Genomic DNA, 27148 nt, shown 5'->3' on the forward strand with positions numbered 1-27148 from the left:
TGTTGTCCAAGTTCACTTTGCCCAAGTTTCAGAATATATAAAAAATCTGGAGGCCTGTAATGCTTGTCTATAGTCCAAGGCAAGCATTGCAGCCCCATTGTTCTTCTTGGGCCAGATTGGGTTTGGACAATCTGGAGAAGAGCTGCTAACTCTGGATGGGTTCCAACAAATTAAAACACATCACTTTTCCCTCTCCACTCCTCTTATCCAGCTGTTAGCATTACAGCCTTCCTTCCCTCCCACCCTCCTTCCATTGGCATGTGTGCCAGCGACCCTGGGGAAATTGCATTTTCCTGCCAAAAAAAGGGAAGGAAGAAGAAGCCTGCGGCTGCCATAATATCTACCACAGCAGCCAAAATAGAAAATAGGTGATGGAACTTGGGAAATGATTGGGACCCTGTTATGGTGTCAATGACATCACCAAGAGTATGGCAGGATCTGAAACAGATTGCAACCGAACTGCTTTCTTCTTCCTATTAGTAGTAGTAGTAGTAACACTACTTGTCATGGTGTCAGTAGCGGAGCCAAATTATGACTCAAGCTTTTGAGAATGGATCACCCATTTCCAGAACTTCTTTCTTTTTCTTTTTGGCCCGTGACTGTCTGGGACGTTGCCAGCTTGGTCACTGGCCCACCTCCAAAAATGTCGCCAGCTAGCTACAGCTAGCATGGATATAGAAGGATGGGGGAAGCTTTTGCTTAATCCCTGTATAGCAGGCTGCTGTCAAATGGTGCCACCCCCTTTAAATGAGACTTAATGCTTCTGATTCAGCAAATTTAAATGGGATATAGGGCAGAGTTTGTTAGCAGGAGCCAGGACAGAGTGCCCCATGTCAAAGAACAAAAGCTACAACTGACACTTCAAATCTTCTCCTGCTGCTTCTGCCCTTTGCTACAGCCATGAATTTGGGCACAGGATGCATTTTTTAGTAACTGTTTACTGAGTAATTCATAAGAGGGCAAAGGAGATCAGGAAAAGTAGGATGATACTCTAGAAGCCAATGTTTCTTTGTATGGACTATCCATTTAGATATGTATTATCATTCCAGGAAAGGCTTGCAAAGTGCCACGGCTCCCAGTGTGGCTTCTGCACTCCTGGGATGGTGATGTCTATGTATTCGCTCTTAAGAAATAACCCCGAACCTACCATGGATCAGATAACTGCGTGCCTGGATGGTAGGCTGGCTTTCTCAAAATATCCCCCCCCCCAAACTGATTTTTTTAAATAGTTGTTTTTATTTGAATGTCTTGGAAAATTGCTTAGTTAAGAGTAGGGGTGGGGGAGAAAGTCAAATCAGTTCACATTTGAAGGAGAACTTACCTACTAATCTGCACTTTTTCTGAAACAATGCACAAACCAAAACACAGCCATCTTTTGAAATTCAACACTTCTCTGAATTTTGGAACGCAGTTCACCAGTCAAGTGGTGTGTACAAAAATGCATGTACTGGAGTAAAGTGTGCATAAAAATGCAAATACAGTATAAGTGAAAATAACATTTAAAAATGCATTATATTCAGGAAAATTTCTTTGCAAAAATGGGTATATTAGGAGAAATTCATGCTTAAGCGCTGATGAATTTTCACGAGGACTTAAAAAAAATAATTACGATGCCTAAATGCAGAACACTGAAAAATGGGAAAATGAGAAAATGAGTGGGACTGAAATTGGCAGGTTCACCCATCCCTAGTTAGTTGCAGAACACTTACCATATACCAGGGGTGCCCAACTCTGAAGAGACTGTGATCTACTCACAGAGTTAAAAACTGGCAGTGATCTACCACCTTTTTTTGGGGGGGGGGGTTTCAGGTCAAAGTTGTTAAGCTTTTTTAGGGAGGAGGAAAGCCCCGTTTTTAGGGGTTCAGGTCAAAGTTGTTGAGATTTTTTTAGGAAGGAGGACGGCCCATTTTTTAGGGGTTCTGGTCAGAGTTGTTGAGCTTTTCTGAGATGGGAGGAAAAGTTTTGGGGGGCTGAAGGGCTAAAATGTTGAGCATTTTTAAAGGGAGCCAAAGTTGTTGAGCTTCTTTGGGGGGAACCAGTGATCTACCAGTGATCTACCACAGACATCCAGTGATCTACCGGTAGATCACGATCTACCTGTTGGACATACCTGCCATATACTTTTGTGTTGCTCTGTTGTTTGGTGTCACCTGGTGCCTGTGTGCTCTGAAGGACCATTTCTGAAATGCACATGCATTTTGCTTAAGGATCAGTCGGGTCCAGGCTAACTAGCAGACAACAGGCCAGATTGAGCCCACCACCCTACAAGAGCAAATTTACTGGCTCCAAGTATCATTAACTATTTCTTCTTGTTCTTTATTTTAAGTTTTAACAGCCCCAAAAAGCATGCCACCAAATAATTAAAACTTATAACAATATTACATTTTGATCAACATATCCTCAGGTACATGGATAAGGAAAAGAAGCAGTGTGTATGCAAGAGACAGAGAGAGAGATATATATTGCCCCCTTTAAGGCTACATTATTTTATTTAAGTTTTGTATGCAAATCCTGACCAAATCCCTGCCAAAGTTAGTTGCCCTTGATCTCTGTTACACAAGTTGAATTGAAGTGCTAGGTTCAGATGACTTGCAAAACTGTAGCTTTGATCTATTTATCTCTGTGTCTGACCGTTCCTTCCAGGCAACTTGTGCCGTTGCACAGGATACAGACCTATAATTGACAGCTTCAGTGCTTTCTCTCCGGTAAGGGAAACAAATAGAAAAATAAACAACACTGTGTTAAAATTGCTATTTGTTGGTATATACAAAAGCACGAGGCACTTCTGACCCTTCGCCAAAGTGTCATGATGAGGGATATAAAATTTTGCTTGGTCTAAGTCAGTGTTTCTCAACCTTTTTTGGGCCACGGCACACTTGTTCCGTGAAAAAAATCACGAGGCACACCACCATTAAAAAAGTTAAAAAAATTAACTCTGTGCCGCCCTATATTATAATTATGACTGTAAGAAACACTTGCCAAATATTGCTTTCCGGCGGGTCAGTGTTGTGTATTGGCGGCCGCCAGGCTCGTTTGCAGCGAGCTTTGGGAAAGAGGAGGTGAAATCTTGCTTTCCGGCGGGTCAATGTTGGTTATTGGCGGCCGCCAGGCACGTGACAATGCAAATCGCCCTTCTCGTCGCCGCACGTCGCGGCACACCAGCCAGCGTCTCGCGGCACACTAGTGTGCCGCGGAACAGCGGTTGAGAAACGCTGGTCTAAGTGGTCAGGGCTCTCTCTGTGTCTCCCAGAGTCATCCCCCAAAGCTGAATGGTGGACGATTAAGGAAAAGTGTGTATTATTCCCTCTTCACACAATTCCACAATATGTGGAGATGGATGCCAACTTGGATGGCCTTAAGAGGGAATTAGGCAAATTCACAGAGGGTAAGGTTACCAATAGTTGCTAGTCGTGATGGCTGTCTATCACCTCCAATACCATGCCTCTGGATGGTATTTAGTGAGTATCACTTGCTGAAGAACATGAGTTGGAGAGTGCTTCCAGAAAGGGGTATATCTTGTAGAGCTGGTGCTCCTCGTGCACACTTTTCAGAGTCTACCTAATGTCCTTGTCAGGCTCTCCTCATCTCATCCCTGGTTAATCTGGATTTGCCCTTTCTGGGAGAAATCTGGCAATAACCTGTTGAGAGAGAGGGAGAGAGAGAGAGAGAGAGAGAGAGAGAGAGAGAGAGAGAGAGAGAGAGAGAGAGAGAGAGCGCATTCCAGGATATGGTCTAAAGCAGGCATAGGCAAACTCCGGCCCTCCAGAGGTTTGGGACTATAATTCCCATCATCCCTGACCACTGGTCCTGTTAGCTAGGGATTATGGGAATTGTAGTCCCAAACCTCTGGAGGGCCGGAGTTTGCCTATGCCTGCTCTAAAGGCACATGAAGCTACCATTTTACTGTCGCTAAGCAGTTCTGAATCTGTTCAGTGCTCGGTTGAGAGACTTCTTCAGAGCCATGAGGATGCCACTTGGGTTCCATGATGGAAGAAAGGTAGGGTATTAATGTAAGACTATAAATACAACAAACACCTAAACACCTATTTTACAAGTGCAAACCTATGCATGTTTCCCCAAAAGTTCTCTTAGTATTTTGTAAGCCGCTTGATAACCTTTGGGGCTAAAGGCCTGGGTGTAAATGCCACAAATAAATATACCAGTATAAAGGATCTGGCTGTGTTCCACATGGCTTGCTTCACCTTGCAGCCTTAAAAACTCATATGCATTGCTTGGAATGGGGTAACCCTCTGTAGCACTATTGAATGAATTTTTTCTTTAGGAATCCTGCCCACTGGCAGGGAGTGGGAAATGTTGCATGGATAAAGATGGGAAAGAGAAAGAAGGTAAAGAGAAAGAAGGGAAAGAGGAACACTCGTGTTCTAGAGAAGGAAACCGGGTAAGCGACCACTTTCTAATTCTCACTTTTATCACACAATGATTGAACATGTGTAATCTTTACACAAGTGCCAATGAGTTTATCTTGGTGTTTAAAACTTTCATTTGAGGAAAGCCTTCACACCCTAATGGAACAGCCTTCCCTGACTTTGAACGGGAAGCAGGATAAGCAAAGAATGGAAACAACACAACGCAACACACTAAAATGCTATAACTCAACAATGACAATTCATTGTTTGCAGTTACGTTTCAAAAGTATTCACTCAGTTAAGAATGGATACTAATTATTGGGGGTGGGCTAAGTTGCAGGGGGTCCTAACTCTGTGTACACTACACTTATTTGTGAATCTGCCACTGCAGTTCACCAGCCCTGCTTTACAGAGTCACATGAAATCTGAAGAACCAGCAACTATAGAGAGAGATTGTGCAAATAACCCAGAATGTGACTGGGCTCAGAAATACATAGATGCTGATCCATCCTTCAAAGCACCATCTTGACAGATGGGAGCAAGCTTCGGAGCAATCCCAGCCCTACTCTGAAAAGGAACATAGTTTCCCAGAAAAATAGCAGTGTTTTGACAGAAAGTTGGCACCTGTCTATCTCGAGCGACAATGGAGTGCGCCTCCATAGCAGCACTGAAGTGATCTCCCTGGGGTGCAAGCCTGGGTAGTGAGAATGCCGGGAAGTAATTAGTAGTAAATCTTTCTCCAACCCAGAATTTTATTCAGGTCAACCCAGGATCACAGAGTTTCTACCCAGAGGAGAAACTGTAGTTCCACATTAAATACCAGTTCACCGGAACTGCCAGAAATCCTCTGACATTTAGTGAGAACTGGATCCATCTTTCAGAAGCAGTGCAAGCTTAATGCGATTTTGCAACAGATTTTGCAAAGTTGTGGTGGGGAGGGTTGATGGTAGTACCGTATTGTGTTCAAATGTTCCACGGCTGTGGGGCACTATACAACCTCCCCTCTTCCGCCTACCTTCCCAGGTGGCGATTAGGTTTGAAAAAAGTCCCGCAGTGGCGCCTGTCGAGTGTTTTGAAGCTTAATTGTCACACAGGGAAGTACTAGGGGCCGGAGTCACTGTATGGGAGAGGAGGGTTAACCCTCCCTGTGTGCATTGATCAATACACCCCAAAATCCTACACACACACACACACACACAGAGAGAGAGAGAGAGCAATTTTGCTTGCTAAATTATGCTTCAGAGGTCTAAGGAGAGTCTCTCAAGAATTTGGTAATCCTAGAAGTCAGATCTGTAAAACTTGGAATGTAATAACACAGGCATCGCTTTCAGAGGGTGAGGTGGCTTAGCTACCTTCTCACGCACCCAAGTGAAATCTTATTAGACTAGCTCTGACCCGCAGTGGGTATGTACACAGAACGTGTAACCTGATAGGTAAGTGGAAACGTTTTCGGTTGTCAGCATTTCCCTCCAGCCTTCTAATACAGTTTTGCAATAAGGCAAGTATTGGCAAAGAGCATTTATGCCGTGTTCATAATCCTTTCATAAGCTTTGTGATGAGTGTGAAGGTCAAGAAAGGTTTAAATGGAGCTAGTGTTTCTTACACAAGAGTGAAATATAATCACCACACCCTTGAGCAACATTGCAGAGGAAGCTGCTCTAAACCTGCTCAACTATCTGGGTGTTTGCAAAGCAAAATCTTAAATTGGCAGTGGACTACTCTGTAAAGAGCTTTGGTTATTTGTGTTTTAAAATAGGGATTAATGTCATTTGAAGAGAAATGCTGCTCTAAATGCATTTACAAAAAAGGAGTAGAGCATGTTATGTTCCAAATAATTAAATGATGGTGGCATTGTCCAAACAAAGTTCATCCAGAATGTGATTTTATATCCTATCAATCCCAATTTAAGGCACGCTGAACCTTTATCAATCCTTTTTGGATTCATGGGCATTACCACCACCCCACCATGGTTGGATAAGAAGCATCCTAAAGAATAAAGGTTAAGGTAAAGGTACCCCTGACCACTAGGTCCAGTCGTGACCGACTCTGGGGTTGCGGCGCTCATCTCGTGTTATTGGCTGAGGGAGCCGGCGTACAGCTTCCAGGTCATGTGGCCAGCATGACAAAGCCGCTTCTGGCGAACCAGAGCAGTGCACGGAAACGCCGTTTACCTTCCCTATTTATCTACTTGCACTTTGATGTGCTTTCAAACTGCTAGGTTGACAGGAGCTGGGACTGAGCAACGGGAGCTCACCCCATCACAGGGATTCGAACCGGCCACCTTCTGATTGGCAAGCCCTAGGCTCAGTGGTTTAACCCACAGCACCACCCCCATCCCCCATCCTAAAGAATAGCTGCTACTTTGTTCAAATGTTATGTTTTCCTGCGCCGTTTCACTTCTAAAGTCAATATTTGGTTCATTGGAGCCAACTCCTAGGGACCAAGGTCCCTTGGGACTCACCAGTAAAATATTTGAGGGGGCCAGGCCCAATAAAGTTGATGGGAATTGCCATTAAAATGGTGTGTGTGTGCTGCGTCATGTGATCAGTTATGTGGGCGGGGCTTACCTCCCCCCCCCACCAATATTTTATTCAAGTTGGTACCCTTGACTGGGTTTGTGTCATCATGATGGTAGGCAAGAATCTCTGTGTGCTTTCTTGCAGAGCAGAGGGTTGGTGCTGGGGCCAGGGGAAAAGTGTAAGAGTTTGAAATGCTGGTGCAGACCCTTAAGAAATCATTAGCTTGAAGAACGCAAGATTGCCGTGCTGTAACTTACAGTGCAACCATATTGCTCACTTTTCTGAATCATGCAAATCCAACATTTCCAGGAAAGATCTCCTCACCTCCCTTGCCTGTCCTTTGTTAACCACTCTCTTTGGGAGACTGGGGGAAGTAAATTGGAATGGCCATCATCTCAGATTGCATGTGTCTCCAATGACTGAACTGTAAAAATCATAGTTGTGGTGTTTTCCAGCACTGAAATAGTCCAAAAACCTGGAACTGAGGTACCCTTAAAAGGTAAAGGGACCCCTGACCATTAGGTCCTGTCGTGACCGACTCTGGGGTTGCGCGCTCATCTCGCATTATTGGCCAAGGGAGCCGGCGTACAGCTTCCAGGTCATGTGGCCAGCATGACAAAGCCGCTTCTTGCAAACCAGAGCAGCACATGGAAACACCGTTTACCTTCCCGCTGTAGCGGTTCCTATTTATCTACTTGCATTTTGACGTGCTTTCGAACTGCTAGGTTGGCAGGAGCTGGGACCGAGCAACGGGAGCTCACCCCGTCACAGGGATTCGAACCGCCGACCTTCTGATCAGCAAGTCCTAGGCTCAGTGGTTTAACCCACAGCGCCACCTGGGCCCCTCCAGAGGTACCCTTGAGGGTCCTTATAATGTTTACAAAGCACCCCCTCCAAACCACCACTGAAGCTGGCCACAGATGTGTTTGGTGATTTGTTGGTGGTTTTGTTATTCATGAGGATCTGTGCCTTGGATCAATGGTTTTGACTTGCTTGTAAGCACTGCCGGAGGAACAGGGGTGCGGGATGGATGCACAGCGTGCCACACCCCCACAGCGTGCCACACCCCCAGGACATGCGCCACGCCCCTGCGGGCAGCACGGCGCCCTTGGGATGCGCGTCACGCCCCTGGGACACGCACCAGCCATGCCCCCGCCTGCTCCCCCCCCCCCGGATCTTGAAGCTCCGCCACTGCTCGTAAGCACAAGAGCTGTGATTTTTTTAAATAAAAACTATGTTGCCTACCACTGTAAGCTTTAATTTGATGTTTTAGGAACACCATGTTCCAAATTCAGGACGATCCATTTTCATTCTCCTGGGCCTGACTTTTGCCAATAATATTCTGAACAGCAAATATGTTGGGTTTTTTTTAAGCACTCCCTTAAAAAACTCCAAATGGGCTCATGGACCCCAAATGTTTGGCCTCTAGCATTCTTTTCCACTTCCTGTGCATGCTAATATTAAGCCTTCTTTTCTTTTCCTATAGATGTGCTCAGGTCTATGCAAGCCTGAAAGATTTCATCCCATTGACCCAACCCAGGATTATATATTTCCTCCTGAACTAATGGTAGGAGAAAAAACATTTGTTCGTGCCTGTTGTGAAGAAGTCTACAATAGACTGTATAAATGTGTTTGCATATTGTTATGAAGTTTGCATGCCACCCCTAATATTTGCTGAGTGGCAGCAATATTCCAGTGGGTTCTAAGCGCTCACTCAGGGTTGTGTTTCCCCATACAACCCCTACACACTTACCCGACCTCCACCTGCTTACTAGATCTCCCCTGAAAATGCATCCCTCCTTCATTGGGGTTACCAGAAGGATGCATGGGTTATTTTCCCCAATTGCCTTCTCATCATGGACTTCAGACCTCTTTATTATAAGAGTATAAAAAAGACAGCAACTTCACTTCTCTGTGAAGTTTTTCTATCGCTGCTGCTTTGTCCTCCTTATCAACACTGCTGAAAACTCTCTGAAAATATTTTCTAATTTTTTTCTTACACACTTCTTTTTAAAGTCAGAAATTCTTGTAATTTTTAATTACCATAAATGCAATCTCCTCTATGTTGTGGATGCACAAAACACCATAGTTTCTTACAAAGCTATCCTGGGAAGAGTGCTTAACACTTTAACTGTAAGGTGTGGTTCAGGATTAAAGAGGGCTTGGTTCTCCTTGAAACAGCTATGTTTGTATGTTATTCAGCATTATGCAATACTACTGTATATCCATGTTGCTTTTCCTCGCAGAGATTGGCTGAAGAGAGCAAAGGAAAAACTCTGGTTTTCAATGGAGAGAGAACCACCTGGATTTCTCCCGTGTCTCTACAAGAGCTTGTCAACCTGAAAGCTGGCTACCCAGATGCACCTCTTGTTGTAGGAAATACAAGTGTAGGTATGTAAATGCAGCCCTGCTAGTCACCCAATCAGCACGGAGGTCACACAAATCATAGAATTGTGAATCATACCTTTAAAGCACACTTATGCCACTTTACCAGTCGTGGTTTCCTCCAAATATTCTTTGGAACTGTAACTGTATTCTTTGGAACTGTAGGTAATTGACAGAGCTGCAATTACCGGAACCATTAACAAACTACAATTCCCAGCATTCTTTGGGATAAGACATGTGCCTTGAAAATATGGTGTGGACATGATCAAAGTGTGCATAGCATGAGGCAACATCTGCAAGGAAAACTACTGAAAGTTTAAGATAAAATGAAGCTGCTAGCTTCGTTTTGACATACATCTATATACATGCATACAACTATACCTAGACCAGGGGTCACCAACATGGTGCCCCCAGATGTGTCACATGAGTGAGCAGGGATAATGGGAGCTGTATGCCAGAAAGCGTCTGGAGGGTAATACATTGGCTATTCCCGGTCTAGGCAATTGACTGTATTAGTAATATCACTGGAAATAGAAGCCTGATGTATCAGTTGTCAATGCATTCAGTTGTTCATGGATCATGCAGAACACTTCAGGCTAAATTTGGTGATATGAGTTGACTCTAATAGTGGGGAGACTGAGGTATGCAGCAGAATGGTGTAGCAGAATTTGGAATTGGTAGAATGGACTGTAATACTGTAGACAGCAGGTATGGAATCTGATTTTTGAATGTAAAAAACAAAATCTCCCTGCGCATAGAAAATTAGCTCATTGGGGAGAAACATTCCAGCTGCTGTGCTAGGTTTAAACTTGCAAAGAGGGGGGTTGTTGTTATTAATACATGAGGCTGTTGAAAATGTGATTCTAACCTTGTTTGAGGGACTGACTAGATGTGAGAGATATAGAGTGCGCATTGATTGAAGCCACCTCCTAGAGGCTGAGGTCCCTTTGCCCCCCACCCCCAATAAAATATTTGAGGGGGCTGGTGCACCCCAAAGTTGTTTCTGCCTCCTTGCTTGTAGTCCTGCTTTATCTTTCTGATACCTCATTGTGATTTTGTCCCTTTTAGGACTTGATATGAAACTTCTTTCTGTCTATCATCCCGTTCTCCTTCATCCTACTAGGATCCCAGATCTGCATGTTACTGAAGTTGGAGACAGCGGTACGTCTCTAAGTAGTCACTGGGGCAACCATTGGAGATCAGTGTTTTAGTTCTTTGGGTGGCGATAAACTATACTGAATGTACTATACTACAATGATAAACAGCGTATGCATTGTCATTGTGAATACAGGCAAGCGATAATTCTTAACTCGTGGGCTTCACTGAATAAGGTATTGCCGTCATACGTTAAAGGATAGATCCATTGTCCCATAGCAATCGTGGAACTAGTTGTGGCTAGCTTTAAAACAATATGGTTTCAACAGGACTCTGCCCTTATTGACTTTGGCTAGATTGAGGCCATTGTGTCTGGATGGATGGATGCACACATCTTAGAGATACCATTTTCTGACATATTATTTGCAAACATATTTAGTAGACAATGTTTCACCTGCTATTTTGACGTTATCTACATGGTTTATAAGGGACACGGGTAGTGCTGTGGTCTAAACCACAGAGCCTAGGGCTTGCCGATCAGAAGGTCAGCGGTTCAAATCCCCATGATGGAGTGAGCTCCCGTTGCTCAGTCCCAGCTCCTGCCAACCTAGCAGTTTGAAAGCACGTCAAAGTGCAAGTAGATAAATAGGTACTGCTCCGGCAAGTATTTCCGCACGGTGCTCTGGTTCACCAGAAGCAGCTTAGTCATGCTGGCCACGTGACTGCAGACAAACATCGGCACCCTCGGCCAGTAAAGTGAGATGAGCACCACAACCCCAGAGTCGTCCACAACTGGACTTAACGGCCAGGGGTCTCTTTACCTTTACCTTTACATGGTTTATAAATCAGGTGATAATACACACCCAAGATTCACTAGGATGAGGGAGTTAAAATCCTGCTTAGTCAGCTGGTTCCTAGTGCAACCAGGCTATGCTGGTGTGAGCCCCAGATCCTGGATCTGCTGGAGATCCCCTGGCATAAATCTCTCGCCATGGATCAGCTAGCTCAGGCGAGACTGGTAGATCCTACTCTGGCAGAAGCCCTGAAAAAATAGGTGTTCTGGGGTAGTTGTGGGAGGATTAATCATTAATGGTGGATCTTAACTCCACTGAGCTCTACCACTGGCAACCCAGCAGAACCTATACCAGCAAAAAGGGTGTTGCAGACAAAACTTTATTTTAAAGGCTTGATTCTACTCTGCCTGGCTTAGGTTAGCTCAGCCAGCAATAGAGCTGCTGCTGAACAGAGTTTGTAATAGGGGTAATTTACAGTTGCCTAGCTTTAGCTGATGTACATTTCATTGGCTTAGTAAATTCCTCCAGGTCGGTCTTGCTTCAACCCTATACATGCTCGCCTGGGGGCAAGCCCCACTTAACCCATTTGGATTTACTACTCAGTAGACATGCATTGGATTGCATATATCAGTTATTTGCTGCCCCTTATCATGACAAACACGGACCCAGGTGGCGCTGTGGTTAAACCACTGAGCCTAGGGCTTGCTGATCAGAAGGTCGGCGGTTCAAATCCCTGTGACGGGGTGAGCTCCCGTTGCTTGGTCCCAGCTCCTGCCAACCTAGCAGTTCGAAAGCACGTCAAAATGCAAGTAGATAAATAGGAACCGCTACAGCGGGAAGGTAAACGGCGTTTCCATGTGCTGCTCTGGTTTGCCAGAAGCGGCTTTGTCATGCTGGCCACATGACCTGGAAGCTATACGCCGGCTCCCTCGGCCAATAATGTGAGATGAGCGCGCAACCCCAGAGTCGGTCACGACTGGACCTAATGGTCAGGGGTCCCTTTACCTTTTATCATGACAAACACCAACTCCGCCTGCGGACTGTGTGACTGTTTAAAAATGTCCATTTGTGTTCCCCCTCCCCCCTTGTGAAAATTGCTTGGTTCCAGGGATCTTGATCGGTGCAGCAGTCCATCTTGCCCAGCTGAGGGACTTCCTATTAACCATCACCCCAGAACTCCCAATGGAAAAGTCAAAGATTTATTGTGTGCTGCTGAAGCAACTGAGAACCCTTGCTGGAGAACAAGTTAGGAATTTGGCGGTAGGTTTCCCACCTTGCTTCTTTTGACCAGGTACAGATTACTCCCTGCCGTGGCTTCACAGTTCTGCCCTCCGTTCTCCCATAAATATTTGCACACTATCCAATACTCTGGCTGTACTGCTAAGCATTTTCCATGGGCTTCCTTTCCCGTTGCTCCAGAACTATCAGGTCGATCACTAAGGGTGAACATTTGGCAATAAAGGAACGATTATGGGGTGGTGAAGGATGGATACACTTGTCTGTCTGAAGGACCCGCGCTCTGTCTCTACCATTGCCTAGGTAATTTTTGCTTTTCCTCATCTTCCTCAGCCTTTGGAGGATAGACAACTGGCTGTATGGTGCGCACTTCTAAACACACAAGATGTGGTCATAGTGATTCACAAACTCACCTGCCAGTCCAAATCAAAAAGTCCCAACTCTCTCACTGACAAAAATTTAGTTGAAAGATTTACAAGTCTCTTATTTTAAGGGGTAAAGGGAAGTCATGGCACACAGAGCAGTCACCTCCCATAAGATTTATATATCCCACTGATGTTGTCTCTATATCATTTTCCTCTGTTGTTAATCTCAGTTTTCCAAAGCTGGTTTTCATTTTAAAAAGTAAGGAAAACACGACATGCATAGTTTGTCGCGCCCCCCCCCCACTCTCCTGTTTAAATAAAAATGAATTTTAAAACTTTGCTGGCTTAAGATCCAGTGGTTGAATCCAGCTGAGGCTGCATACACAATATACCTCTAAAACACATGCAAAGCACATTTCCCTCTTCAAAGAATTCTGGGCATTGTAGTTTGTTAAGGGACACTGGGAATTGTAACTCTGTGACCAGCAAACTACAGCTCCCAGAATCCTTTGAGAGGGGATATTGGGTTGTTGTTGTTTTAACCATTTGAGGGGTTTATTTTACCATCAAGCAGTGTATAAATTTTAAGAAATAATAAATAAAGGATATAATGATAATATAGTTATATGCAATTTAGTAGTAGTAACAGTGATATCATTGTCCATTAGTCTTTAGGAGGACATATTGTGAGCAGAGGATCGACCTGGGATCTGAACCCCGTCCTGGCAGCTGGGAATGCACTTCTCAATCTGGTATCAATAGGTAAAAGGCAATGTCTCCCATTGCATACATTTCTGCACTGGGTAGTTTGATCAAAATGTACACAATGAAACAACAGTTACAAATACAAATGGTGAGCAAATCAACTGACTAGGAACTTTTTCTGCTCTTATAAACTGTTAATAAGAAAGCATTAGACACTTTGATCAAAAGTAACATAGCATCTAGTAAGTATTTTCCAATGACTTCTTGGTAAACATAGATCCTATATTCTAGGGCAGGGGTCAGCAAATTTTTTCATCAGGGGGCGGGTCCACTGTCCCTCAGACATTCTGGGGGCCAGACTATATTGGGGGGGGGGAAATGAATGAATTCCAATGCCCCACAAATAACCCAGAGATGCATTTTAAATAAACGCACACATTCTACTCATGTAAAAACACGCTGATTCCCGGACCGTCTGCAGGCCAGATTTAGAAGGTGATTGGGCCGGATCCAGTCCTGGGCCTTAGTTTACCTACCCATGTTCAGGGGGCTGTGAACTACCTGCTTCTTGGTTGAGCTAAGAATTCTTAGGAGACCCCTACCAGAGCTATAATTGCTAGCACCTTTAACAAACTACAGCTCCCAGGATAATTTAGGGAAGCCGTGGCTGTTAAAGTGGTACAATAATGCTTTAAATGGAGGTGTGGATGTGATTCAATTTCATAAAAGTGGGGAGTGGGCGGGAGTGAAACCATGTCCTAATAGCAGAAGTCATTGGGAGACTGCAGAATCCTTACTTTCCTTCCACCTGTTTTGCTCTTACGGCTATGATGAGAGAGAGAGAGGAAATCTACTAACTGATGTTCTGTTACTATGGCAAAATGCAGGGTGGTGTATTATTACATGAAGTCTGTGATATATAATATTGCCCAGAAAGACAATATACTGTATAATAATAAACAAGTGGAAGTCCATTGTATTTATCAACGACAAATGCCAACTGGCAAGTGTGCAGGTTTGATCTTGCAAAGTTCTGAGCAATACTACCTTGGCTACAATTTGGGAGCATCTGAAATGGCTAGAATTATTTATAGCTGTCAGCACCCTTCATACAAATGTTTCTGTTGGGTAAATCAGCCGTTGAAGAGGGCCAGATCTGCCTGGAGCTTGAATAGATGCGGAGGATATTTTTCTCTTGCATGGGACAGATAAGATCAGTATCTGTTAAGAGCTCATTCTCTAAATACTATTGTTTTCTCTATCAGATGGATCACGACAGATTCCCCTGAATGATGAATTCCTTGCGCGCTTGCCACAGGCAGACCTTTCACCAAGAGAGGTCATAGTCTCTGTTTTTATCCCTTTCTCCAAGGAAGTAAGTTGTGTGTTTGTCTGTCTGTTTGTTTGTTTGTGTCTGTATGTTTTCCTGCACCATGGCTTTCTGCACCAGGGAACATTTATGTTGGGCAGGACAATCTTTGTATCAAAATCTCAACATGTAAATTAGTCCATGCCAGCACATAAATGACAGGTCAACACATACTGGAGAGAGAGGCAACATATTTCCAAGTATTCATCTACCAGTAAAAAAAAAAATCACATGTAAATTACCTAGGGACCAGTGAGGGTGGGAAGTTTAATGAGAGACACATTGCTCCCTGTTGCTCATTTATTTGTTTATTATATTTATCCTCTGGTTTTCAGTTAGAAAATTGACACCTCAAATGGCCTACACCCTATAACAATTAAAATCCTACACAAAATTCACAGACAGGACAAAATAGCAGTCATACTTCATTAAATTAATATGCCAATACATAAAAAGTATGCAGTGAAAATAGCAAATAAAGCTGCATTAAATAAAATGGGTAGTCTTCTCAAAATATATTCAGGGGTCTGGGAACAGAGAGACCAACATTTTTTATAAAAATGTAACTCTTGAGTCCCTTTTGCTCTCACTTGGATTCAACCTTCCAACTCTACAATTCTATGATTCTGTGATTCTATATTACAGGCACGTCCAACTCCCAAGAGACAGTGATCTACTCCCACTATAAAAAAACTGGCAGTGATCTACCCATTGTCATTGCCAAGAGTTGTTGATCTCTTTTGGGAAGGGGTGGTCAGAGTAGTTGATCTTTTGGGGAGGGTGCCCCAGAGTTGCTAAGCGTTTGGGGGGGATTGTGACCCAGAGTTGTTGAGCTTTTCAGGGGGGTCGATCAGGAGCACCCTGGAGATCCCACGATCTACCTGGAACACCCCTGCAATCTACTGGTAGATCACAATCTACCTGTTGGTCCTGCCTGGTCTATATTAACAGCCAACCACATGTGCATTGCCCTATGTATACATGAGCAAGGATGGCAACATCTTCCCAGTGAGTTTATGATGTAGTCTATTGTTTGGCACATATATGTATGATGATTGAAGGTGACAATCTGTCAGGGTGAAATTACACATTACATTGTTCATATGCCTTTAAAAAGCATTCTTAAACTGGCCACTTCCAATTTGAAGAAAATCAGTTTTGGGGCTCCAATCTAAAATAGATCCTTGATCAAGATCAGGGCATTGCAATGTCCCACAACAAAATTCTCCCCTGTCTGCTGTTTTACTCCTGAATATGTTTCTTGTAGTAAACTCTACGCATTTAAGGGCAAACAGTTGCTTGTGAAGAGAGCAGTTTTCAGAGGGAAACAGGGGCAGGGCCCAGATTGGGAACACCTTCCAGACTGAAGCTTTGCACATGTTATTTCCTTCCAAAATAAAAGTGGCAAGGGTAAATACACTTTTTATAAAAACCTTGAATAATGTAACATGTAATTTGACCCTTACTGACTGTTTCACGGAAGTCTCTTTATGTATAATGTAACCCTACAGCTACTAGTATGATGAGGGCAGTAAAATAACCCAATTTCTCCTTCTTGCATCTGCCAGGATGAATTTGTGTCAGCATTCCGACAGGCTGAGCGCCGAAAAAATGCATTGTCTGTGACAAATTCTTCAATGAGAGTCCTTTTCCAGCCAGGCACTGATGTCATCGAGGAGATGGATATTTTATATGGTGGCATTGGTCCTACTACAGTGAGCGCAAGAAATACCTGTCAGAAGCTCATTGGAAGGTACCATTTGACATTATTGACTGTACCATTTGACATTATCTAGGAGCTAGGAAAATTAAACTCTGTACTTAAACCTTGTCTGCAAGTAGTAATGAGAAATTTTTTTTTAAGGTGGGCAAATGTCTTCATTTCAAAATTCGTTTATATCGTGTCGGAATGCTGTTCTTAAAAACAAACAAAAGCACCTCTCCAACATTTCACCAAACCACACTGGAGTGGAAGTGGAGAAGAATTGCAATTTCTGTGAATATGAATTTGGGATAAAATTTAAGAGAACAATTATACATATATTTCCATCAGTTTTCTGGTAATTTTTTTTTTCCATTCTGTGGGCCCAGGGAATTGTCATGTAATTCAGTTCCCTGAACAGCGGCAAGATCATTCATTCATTTTTTTTCATTTTTTACCCAACCTTCTCCCTAAGGTCCCAGGGCAGGTTACAACATTAAAACACAATGTTAAATAAAACAAAACCTTCCACACTCAATTAAAGATGACACAAATCTTAACTGCATCGTTCCTTATCAGTCAAGTCATGACCTTTGCACATCTTCATATCCTGCTTGTGAGTTTCTCACGGCATCTCATCTCACTGGTCACTGTTAGAGACTGATTGTTCTGATCAACGACTTTCAGTGTTATATCCATATGTTCCTAATGCTCACTGCGGATGATGTAGGCTGGGTCACCAGCACCAATGTCCTGTTCTTCCATATTAAGATTAGCTATGACTGGTTCATATTACGCAATCTATTTTCCTACCATAGAAAGGACCTATTTTGAATGATATTATTTCTCAGTTCCTGAGAAACCTGAAATGAAATCCCATCTGTTCAATTTTCTTGTGGCAAAGTGTACTTCATTAGCAAAGTCACTTAAATAACGCATTTGGAAGCGTTTCCCCCCTCACCCCTTCAAAACTCTGCATATACGTATCTATCGCTTGCGAAAATAAACTCATTTGGTTGTATTATTTCTCCCCCCAGCAACTGGGATGAAGAGATGCTGAATGAAGCTTGCAGGCTAATTCTTGAAGAAATTATTCTCTCTCCTTCAGCCCCAGGCGCAAAAGTGGAATACAGACGAACTCTGCTTGTCAGCTTCTTCTTCAGATTTTATCTGCAAGTGCTACAAGGTTTAAAGAACATGGTAAATAACACCCCAAAGAACAAAGAAGGGCAATATCTTTAAGAACAATGTCACAAAATGGCGCCCAAGCCTTTGGGGTTCTCCAGAGCTCTTCATCAGGCTGGGTATTAAGCAAAGGTGGGGAGAAAATAATAATCACCCTTCCTATTTGAGTAGAAAGCCTTTATACAGTACCTTTCCACTCCAGTCTCCAGCAACTGTTCACACAGTTCCCCAAAGCTATGTGGTATGGGAAATAGCTCTACTGTAAATCAAGCTGATAGTAAAGGCACAAGAGCAAGTCTGGCCTTATTTTTGGTGTGTGTTTTATTCTCTCTAAGCAGTTAGTAACTGAGCTAGGTACATATTCACATGGTGCTTATGGCACACATGCCTCTGAATACAAGTGGCTTGCAACACATATAAGAGGGTGCCATTGCCTTCATTTCCTTCTTGTGTACTTTCCATAGGCACCCAGTTGGCCACTATGAGAACAGAATTCTGGATCAGATGGACCTTTCGTCTGATCCAACAAGGCTTTTCTTGTGTTCACTATAGTTAGATAAGAAATACAGTGGTACCTCTACTTACGAATTTAATGCGTTCCGAACTCACATTTGTAAGTCGAAAAAAATTGTAAGTCGAATCCCATAGGAATGCATTGGGAGAAAAAATTCGTAAGTCGAAGCAACCCTATCTAAAAATTCGTAAGTAGAAAATATCCTATCTAAACCACATCCAAGATGGCAGACGGAGCTCCATTTGTAAGTAGAAAAATTCGTAAGTAGAGTTATTTGTAAGTAGAGGTACCACTGTAAACTATCCCTCCTCCTAAAAACAATGTTCCTCCTACTTTCCTGCCCCTACAAAAGATCATTGTTTCCATTAACAATTTTTACACACCATTTTTTTTTGTACCTATGTAGAAAAATTGTCTTGCATACAGCAGGCCTTTCTTCCTATGTAACAGGTGCCATGCTGTTTTCATTCAGCCAGTGCTTCATGTTGGCTTGAATACATCTTTTTACAAAAATTTAAAAGTTTTTTTTTTAATGTTATAAGTGGAGATTTTGCTACATGACTGGAAACCTCCCCACATGAAATTTGTGTAGAAAGGACACACCAGAAGTTGTTGTGCAAGTCATGCCTTAATTTCAGCACCCTGGTTGTACATATTTGGGCAATGAATTACCATTACTGTATATGATTGCTTGCCCCTGAAGAATTGCTTGGGAAAAATTGATCTAATATATAATTTGTCTTCCCACAGAATCCATCTAAGTATCCTGACTTCCCAAAGATACACGCCAGTGCTTTAGGCGAGTTCCGTGAGAAACCACCTCAGGGTATGCAAATATACCAGGTCAGTGAGATTGTTTTCATTGCTTTTCATCATATAACATTAACATTCATGTCAATGCTATCATGTTAACCCACCCTTCTCTAAGTATAATGGGTTGAATTCAACTGAGATCTACCCAGAGTAGGCCCACTGAAATTAATGCTTCTAAGTTACTCATATCCATTAAATTCAATAGGTCTAGTCTTAGTGATCTCTGATTTAACTAATTGATTAAGTGGTTTACACCAATAAAAATATAAAGCAAAGCAATAGAATACAAATCAGGTCTAATGAAAACATTTCCTTGACTCCGACACACAGAAGAAAAATCATCATGAAATTGATGTTCAATTCCATAAAATTCCAGCTGTGAAAAAGCAACAAACAAATCTTTAGCCCAGCCCCACCTCCAAAAATTTGCCAGAAGAGGTGTGTTTTGATGTGTTTCCTAAATGAGTACAGTGGTACCTCAGGTTAAGTACCATACTTAATTGGTTCTGGAAGTCCATACTTAATCTCAAGCGAACTTTCCCATTGAAAGTAATGGAAAGTGGATTAATTCGTTCCAGACAGGTCCGCAGAGTACTTAGATTGAAAATACTCAACCTGAAGAGTACTTAACCCGAGGTATGACTGTATAGGGAAGTGGCCAGATGCACCCCAGTGGGCAATTACATAGATGCAAAGCCACCACTGAAAAGGCCCTGTGCTACCGGTATGTACTTCTCCCTGCACAGGAACCACTGCAGATCTCAAGGCATGGGCAAGTTTTGATGGGAGCAGTCATTCTCTCAGCTACATGAGACCTGGGTCATTCAGGGATTTAAACAGAAGTGTAAGCACCTTGAGTTGGGCCTGGAACTCAGTTGCCAACCAATGTAGCTGTTGTAAAATGGGGGTTATATGCACTCAAGCCACTGCCCCAACCAGCACCTGGCTGTCATATTTTGCTCTAATTGCAATTTATGGGCAGCCCCACACAGCAAGGGCGTACCCACCATTCGGCAAGTTAGGGCAGCTGCCCTACTCTAGAAGCAGGGCTGGTGGGCAGAGGCGGAGCACAGCCCGGCGGAGCGCGAGTTCGCCATTCCCGCCGCACCGCGCCGCACCCTCCCTCCAGCTCCCCGGCGCGCCCTCAGGCAAGGCCAAGCGCGGCGGGGAACCAGGGAGCGCGGCGCGGTGGGCGGGAACGCCGAACTCGCGCTGGGCTGGGCTCCGCCTCCGCCCACCAGCCCTGCTGCTAGGGAGGGGCACAGCCCGGCGGAGCGCGAGTTCGCCGTTCCCGCCCGCCGCGCTGCGCCCTCCCTCCAGCTCCCCGTCGCGCCCTCTGGCAAGGCCAAGCGCGGCGGGGAACCAGAGAGCGCGGCGCGGCGGGCGGGAACGCTGAACTCGCGCTCCGCCGGGCTGGGCTCCGCCTCCGCCCACCAGCCCTGCTTCTAGGGAGGGGCACAGCCCGGCGGAGCGCGAGTTCGCTGTTCCCGCCCACTTTGTGGCCCCTCCCCTTCCGTGCCTTGGCCCCTCCCCTTGCCCCCGCCTAGTTTTGATCCTGGGTACGCCCATGCCACACAGACTACAATACAGGAGTCTATCTCTGTTACACTTTCAATACAACAGAGGCTAGCATTTCATATGGTTAGATCCAGGGGGTGTCTACTATGGCATTGTATGCACTTTCAAGACTCTACAATAGATTATTATCCCTATCAGAGACTTGCATGAACAGATAGCAGTGCAAACCCTGGCAATTTTCACATTAGCAATCATGTCATTAAGGTCTTACATCCTTGGGAAAATAACAGAATATAAGGTCAATGAGTCTAGCAAGTTTCAGAATGCATAAATATCACACCATGGCAGAACTAGGTCACAATAGCAAAGCTAGATTTTCATATTGACATCAGGAAGGCGTCTTCCCTGTACAATTTTCATTGCCTGCTAAAACATTTTTTTTTAGGCAAGCCTGTCCAGACATGTAGAAAGTTGGCATGTGTTTTAATCTGGTTTTGGGCTTATAATTGGTATAGTCATTTTTTGAATGTTTTACATTAGTTCTTAACTCTTTTTAACTGATAATTTTATTCTTTTGGTAAACCACTTTGAGGTTTTACTAAAATCAAGCAGTATATCTACCTTGTGAAATAAACAAACAAGCCAAATACATACATACATACATACATACATACATACATACATACATACATACATACAGTTGGCAAGGCATGCTAAACATGACTTCTTTTCAAAAGACATATGAGATTTTAAAAGTGGCGGGCTTCCGGCTTCCGGCAATGAGATATGGCGGCCTCCCAGGAGATCAGACAGCTAGTCGTGCTAGTAATTCAGGGTTAAATGAGGGTAATTTACCCTCATCACCTTCCCAGGGTAGGGGGGAGCCTGCACTACCCGCAGATTGTCCGTTATCTGCGCTCCACAACAAGATGTAGAGGCAGGGACGCTGGGTGATATCCAAGGCACGAATCTGGCAACTCTCCGAAGTCAGTCGCATCAGCCGGGAGTCCCTGTTTCCTAAAAATTAAGAAGATTTGGCAAAAAAAACCCAGGCGTGTTCTGGACAGAAAGAGATAAAAGAAAAATCTGCTAAACTACAGTCGCTGGAGACTAAGTTTTGGACTTCAAAAAGACTCCCATCTTGTCGTTTGGTGAATGAGGTGTGAGGCTGCCGTACTTTTGTATTCGTTATATCTGCTATTTTATTATTTGGCAAACCTCACCAAGAAAGAATTAATTATCCAAAGGAAACGCAGGAGGGGTAAAATTAATTGGATGTATTGGCATTACAGTCCTCGGCGGAGAGCCCTAATCAAAATTGGCATGGTAAGATCAGATACGAAAGTGGCTCGAGCTGAGGAGGGAAGATGGCGATGGTAGAATGTTATGACGCAGAAAAAAAAAGGAAAGAAACAGTCTTCTTTAACAGAGGGAGGTTGGAGATATATTTTGATTGAACTACAAAAGGGGTGTACTTTACAAAATATGCATTTGCTTGCATGGAATATTATCACATACAATTTGAAAAGAAAGTGGCGGTAAACTCTGAATGCCCGGCAACTGTCTGAGGACCCCGGACAGCTGGCGTGAGTTTTTATGGGGAAACCAGAAACAATATTTGTGTAACTTACTGATTGCCAAGTATACCCCTACAGCACATTTGAAACACCAGCTTAATTAGAAATATCAAAGACAATGTGGCATTGCTAATTAACTTCAACCTTGGATGGAAGCCCAGAGCCTATTAGAGAAAGAATCAGCAGAAAAAGGAGGGGTCATCGAAAGAGGACAGTGCTTCAAAATATTATGACCGAGAACAATATGGAAAAATTTGCCCCTATATGATTACAGAAATAAAGAATGCTTAAACAAAACAAGATAGAGAGTTATACCAGCGACTGACTGGCCGAGAGAGGAGATCGTCAATATCAGGATTGGGAAATTGGGAAGTAACAAAAGCAGAAAAATAAAGGATGGACTTTAGCTCTTGAAATCTAGAACATGGGAAGTCCCATTGAAATTAATTAATTAGGACTCTATAATTGGCTGTATTGTTGTTTTTTTAATGTGGTAAGATTTGGCTTGATTTGTTATTAATACGAGTGTTGTTTTTTTCTTTTTTGGAAAATGCATAAAAATTATTTACAAAATAATAAGAATAATAAAAGTGGCAGGCTACGATATTTGCATAAGAGGAATACTTGAGTTTGTTGGGTGGGTATGAAATAAATGATCATTTGCTAGTGAAGAATCTAGTTCCAGACCGCTTCCATGCAAGGTGCTTACCATTCAGTCCCATTTTGCCTGGGATCTACGCAACATCAACATCCATTGATAATCGTCCTGTGTTTTCCTTCCTGTGCTGCTTCCATCTTTTTTTGTAGTTGTCTGTGACTGCCTTGACTGTGTTATACCTAGGTAATTCCAGTAGTAAATTAATATATATACATACAAATAAATAAATAAATAAATCAGATCACAAAAAAACCAGGATCTCAGCAACAAAATGTCAACAGAGAACCAAGGAGACAGAATATCACTCTAAGCCCAAAGGCCCAGTGAAACATAATGACTTTAAGGAGAGTCAGAAAAACTGCAGTATGGAAATTTATATGAATCTCTTGCAGGCAGAGTTCCACAATCTAGACACTACTGCTAAAAAGATCCTGCCTGATGTCACCATTAATTGAACCACAGAGCAGTGTCTCCACTGGTTATTTCAAGGATTAGGCAGATTCATGTGGTAGAAAGTTGTCCTCCGTAATACCAAGGATGCTAACTGAAAATGTATATTTGGCCAACATGATTAAATAGCTTGACTGGTCCTCCTATATAAGCCAATATGGAACCGGAGCTTTGGATACAGATAATAACATGGTAAAAGTTCTGGGCCCAACGTTCAGCCTGTACAAACTGAAATACAACCATGTTGTCACCATATAATTTTAGTAGGATTTTCTGACTAATGCTCAGTAATCTAATGAACCGCCTGTATAGTAAATGTCTCTACCATATGACAGGATGTAGACCCTCATCAGTCTCCTCAGGACCCAGTGGGGCGTCCCATCATGCACCAGTCTGGTATTAAACATACCACTGGTGAAGCACACTATGTCGATGACATGCCTCCAGAGGAAGGGCAGCTCTACATGGCTGTGGTCACCAGCACACGCGCCCACGCAAAGATTCTGTAAGTAACAAGAAGGAAAGCGCGTGAGGAAAGTGTGGCAGTAGAACAATGGACGGAGGACATATTTTAACAGATACTGGACATGCTTTGAATCTTGGTTTGGTTTACTTCAGGAGTGGGCTGGAATGAAAGTATGCTTGCAAATATAGGTGAAAAGAGGAAGGCTTGACACACAGCTCTTTTAAATAAGAGTGGAGTGCACTTTGGGAGAACTGGAAGTGCTTATTCAGTGCAACCAACACACAAGGCTGATATCTACACCCAGTTCTACCATTAGGGACAGTGAGGCAGCTGCCTGAGGCAGCCGATTTGGAGTGTCATGAAAGGGTGGCAAATGGTTTGCTAGTTAATTTATTATTGTTGTGTTTAAACTCTCAGGGACGGGGGGGGGGAGGGGGAGAGGCATGCTTGTGGTCTTTTCTTTTTTCAAATTACTTGACCAGATGGGTACTCTTCAACTTGATTTGAGAGTGGGAATGGCATGGGGGACGGCACCATTTATTGTCCTGCAAAATTCTAGGGCTGCCCCCTGACCTGCCCATATCACCTGCCTGCCTGTATTGCAGTTAGGGGTGATTTCACACATATGCAGATACAAGTTAAGATAGTACAAAGAGGGTTTTTTTAAGATTAAACAAATTGGGTTGTTTCGCTATCTGTTTCCAGCTGCAGAAATACTAGCTGTGCACAACTTAGTCACATAGGGGGAAAGTGCATGTTTACTTTAGCCCCTGAATATTTATTAAATCATTTATTTCTTAAATTCATCTTGCCATCATTTTTGATCACTGCGACCCATTGGAACAAAAGTGTTCTATTTATCTCTCCTTTCCAGATCCATTGATGTGTCAGAGGCCTTAGAAGAACCAGGGGTGGTTGCCGTGGTTACAGCAGCTGATATTCCAGGGAAGAATGGTGATGGAAAAGAGGAAGTTTTTGCTAGCGAAGAGGTACTTTCTGAGCTTTTTGCCTTCCTATCCAACATCTACTCAGAGATAAGCAGGCACAGAATTATACCCTAGAAATATTTTTTTTTCTTTATCAAAGGCACACATTTACAATTCCTTGGGCATGACTAGACCACTAGAACCGAGTTGCTTTGGAGGAAAAAACTAACAAACTTCCAGAGGAAGGAAAGTAATTACCGGTACAGTACTAGCTGTAGCATCTTCCATCACCATCGCTCCTGGACAGGGAAAGTCAAATAGTGAAAATCTCAGTTCTAGGCAACCTTTAAATGTGCAAGATGCCCCACATTGTCTGTGACTGAATCATTGTTTGAAGGATCCATGAATGCATGATTAAAACATACCTAAATGTCTTTTAAAGGCTTTTGTTCAACATAGCACTGAGGCAAAGACTCTGCAAACGCGAAGGTTTTCCTTGTGCAGCAGAAACTCTTCTCCCTCTGCATCCCCCTAAATCTATTCTGGGGCCTCCCCCAACCCTCCAGAGCAAATTTGGGGGTGGTATGGGGCACACATTGAAGGAGGAGAGGTGAATTTCCATTATGCTGGGACATTTAGCATATGCACTCTACCATAGAGCTATAACCCTCTGAGATAGGATCCTGCAAATAGAACTCCTTAGACCAGTGTTTCTCAACCAGTGTGCCTCCAGATGTTTTGGGACTACAACTCCCATCATCCCTAGCTAGCAAGACCAGTGGTCAGGAATGATGGGAGTTGTAGTCCCAAAACATCTGGAGGCACACTGGTTGAGAAACACTGCCTTAAACCAACCCTGTATAGTGGGTCAATATTATTAACCCATATATCAGATGGAGGTACTGGGCTATTTAAGGCCACCTTTTTGGGTATGTGGTAGAGATTACTTTTGAGTTGGGAATTTGAAATTCACTGCCTCTTAGCCACTATCCCATAAAATTAGGCACAAGCCCAATCTTCACTCCTTAATTGTCATGAATTTGAAATGATTGTTTTAAAAAATCAAATGTTTATGTTGGTCCTCAGTCATTCTATATACTGTATATTTTTTGGTCTCCAATATATATACCCTTTTTTAAAGCCGTTTAGTTGTGTCCGACTCTTCGTGACCCCATGGACCAGAGCACGCCAGGCACTCCGAAGAGTTGGACATGACTAAATGACTAAATAACAACAACAGCAGCAACAACAAATGCCACATATATACTTTACCAGAAGCTTTCATTGGCAAACCCCTTACATATCCACTTAACAGCTGGTCATTGCAGAGAATTCTGAGGAGTCTTCTAGGGTGGGCCCTCAGTTCAGCTGAGGTCAGAGATTACTCATGGCATGAGACATGCAAATTAAAATATGCCCACCCTTCCTCTGTGGCTGTACATTGAAGAGGAAGATTGGTAGTGGTAAGCAAGCTGCCATTCAGGGCAATTACTAATATCCTCACTGTGCTTGAAAAGCTTCCAGAGGACCCTAGGATAGTCTCTGGAACATGGTTTGAAACCCACAGCCTTAGCATGAAATCTATTGAAGTACATTAAGCAACCATGTTGTTGTTGATCTGTATAGTAAAGCCATTCCATTTCTGTTGGTTGGGTGTCATGCAGGTACTATATATCGGCCACATTATCTGCGGTGTGGTTGCAGAATCCTACGAGTGCGCAAAGCAAGCCAGAAGAAAAGTGAAGATAGAGTACCAAGAACTGGAACCGATTCTGACCATTGAGGTAAGAAATCAGCCTCTCATTTGTGAAGCTTCAAGGTGTACTTTACTTGCACTTTATCTTAACTGTTGGAATAGATAAGAACAGTGCTTTTTTCTGGGGGGACGCAGGGGGACACATACACCTAAACATTTTGTGAATCTTTGTACTTTTGTCCATTTACTGTATTCATTTCCCCCAATTTGAACTAGAAAATGGTGATTTTCTTGAGTCAAAATGAGAGTACCCCTAAACATTTTTAAAGAAAAAAAGCACTGGATAAAAACATTAGAAAAGCCAAGGGAATGGCTCAGCTAGTTTCCTCCTGCCAGATAAAGCCCAAAGTCAGGAATAAAAATAGCAACCCTGACTGATTCATAGTATTCAAAGACCTTCCAAAGGGCGGGCCAAAGGCATCTTGTATCTGAGGCAAAGAAGTGGGATGGCAAACACACACCTGCATAGGATCAGCATGACCTTTCAGTCTTAAGGGTACTATTGGAACATGTAATACCTTGGTTTGACAGCCTATAGGTTAACACTGATAGCATTCAGATGACCATATCTTAATAAGCTGTGTAACCAAAATGCTCCCCACCAACCACCCCAAACTCATGCCTTTGTGCAAGCAAACAAACAAGCCAGGAAGGATTTCACCAACCACGGTTCTCCGTTTTGTCTGAACCAAGAAGCTATGGCATTGGAGCAAGTCAGGAGATTAAGCCAAACTGATGCACATTTGTA

At 43.2% G+C, this 27148-nt stretch overlaps 1 protein-coding gene across 1 annotated transcript in view; it reads left to right on the forward strand.

Annotated features, from left to right (window-relative positions):
• Positions 1–27148, forward strand: part of LOC118095633 (aldehyde oxidase 4) — a 61620-nt gene that overhangs the window by 7571 nt on the left and 26901 nt on the right. Inside the window, exons 5-19 of the mRNA XM_035136882.2 lie at positions 1050–1176; positions 2644–2705; positions 4283–4399; positions 8373–8453; positions 9133–9277; positions 10340–10432; positions 12269–12420; positions 13430–13523; positions 14732–14841; positions 16404–16588; positions 17575–17737; positions 18987–19079; positions 23588–23757; positions 24593–24707; positions 26309–26428. Coding sequence (XP_034992773.2) covers positions 1050–1176; positions 2644–2705; positions 4283–4399; positions 8373–8453; positions 9133–9277; positions 10340–10432; positions 12269–12420; positions 13430–13523; positions 14732–14841; positions 16404–16588; positions 17575–17737; positions 18987–19079; positions 23588–23757; positions 24593–24707; positions 26309–26428 — 1827 coding nt within the window. The remainder of the gene's footprint in view (positions 1–1049; positions 1177–2643; positions 2706–4282; positions 4400–8372; positions 8454–9132; positions 9278–10339; positions 10433–12268; positions 12421–13429; positions 13524–14731; positions 14842–16403; positions 16589–17574; positions 17738–18986; positions 19080–23587; positions 23758–24592; positions 24708–26308; positions 26429–27148) is intronic.

Source organism: Zootoca vivipara, chromosome 1 (genome assembly GCF_963506605.1).
Source record: "Zootoca vivipara chromosome 1, rZooViv1.1, whole genome shotgun sequence".
Taxonomy (NCBI): Eukaryota; Metazoa; Chordata; class Lepidosauria; order Squamata; family Lacertidae; genus Zootoca; species Zootoca vivipara.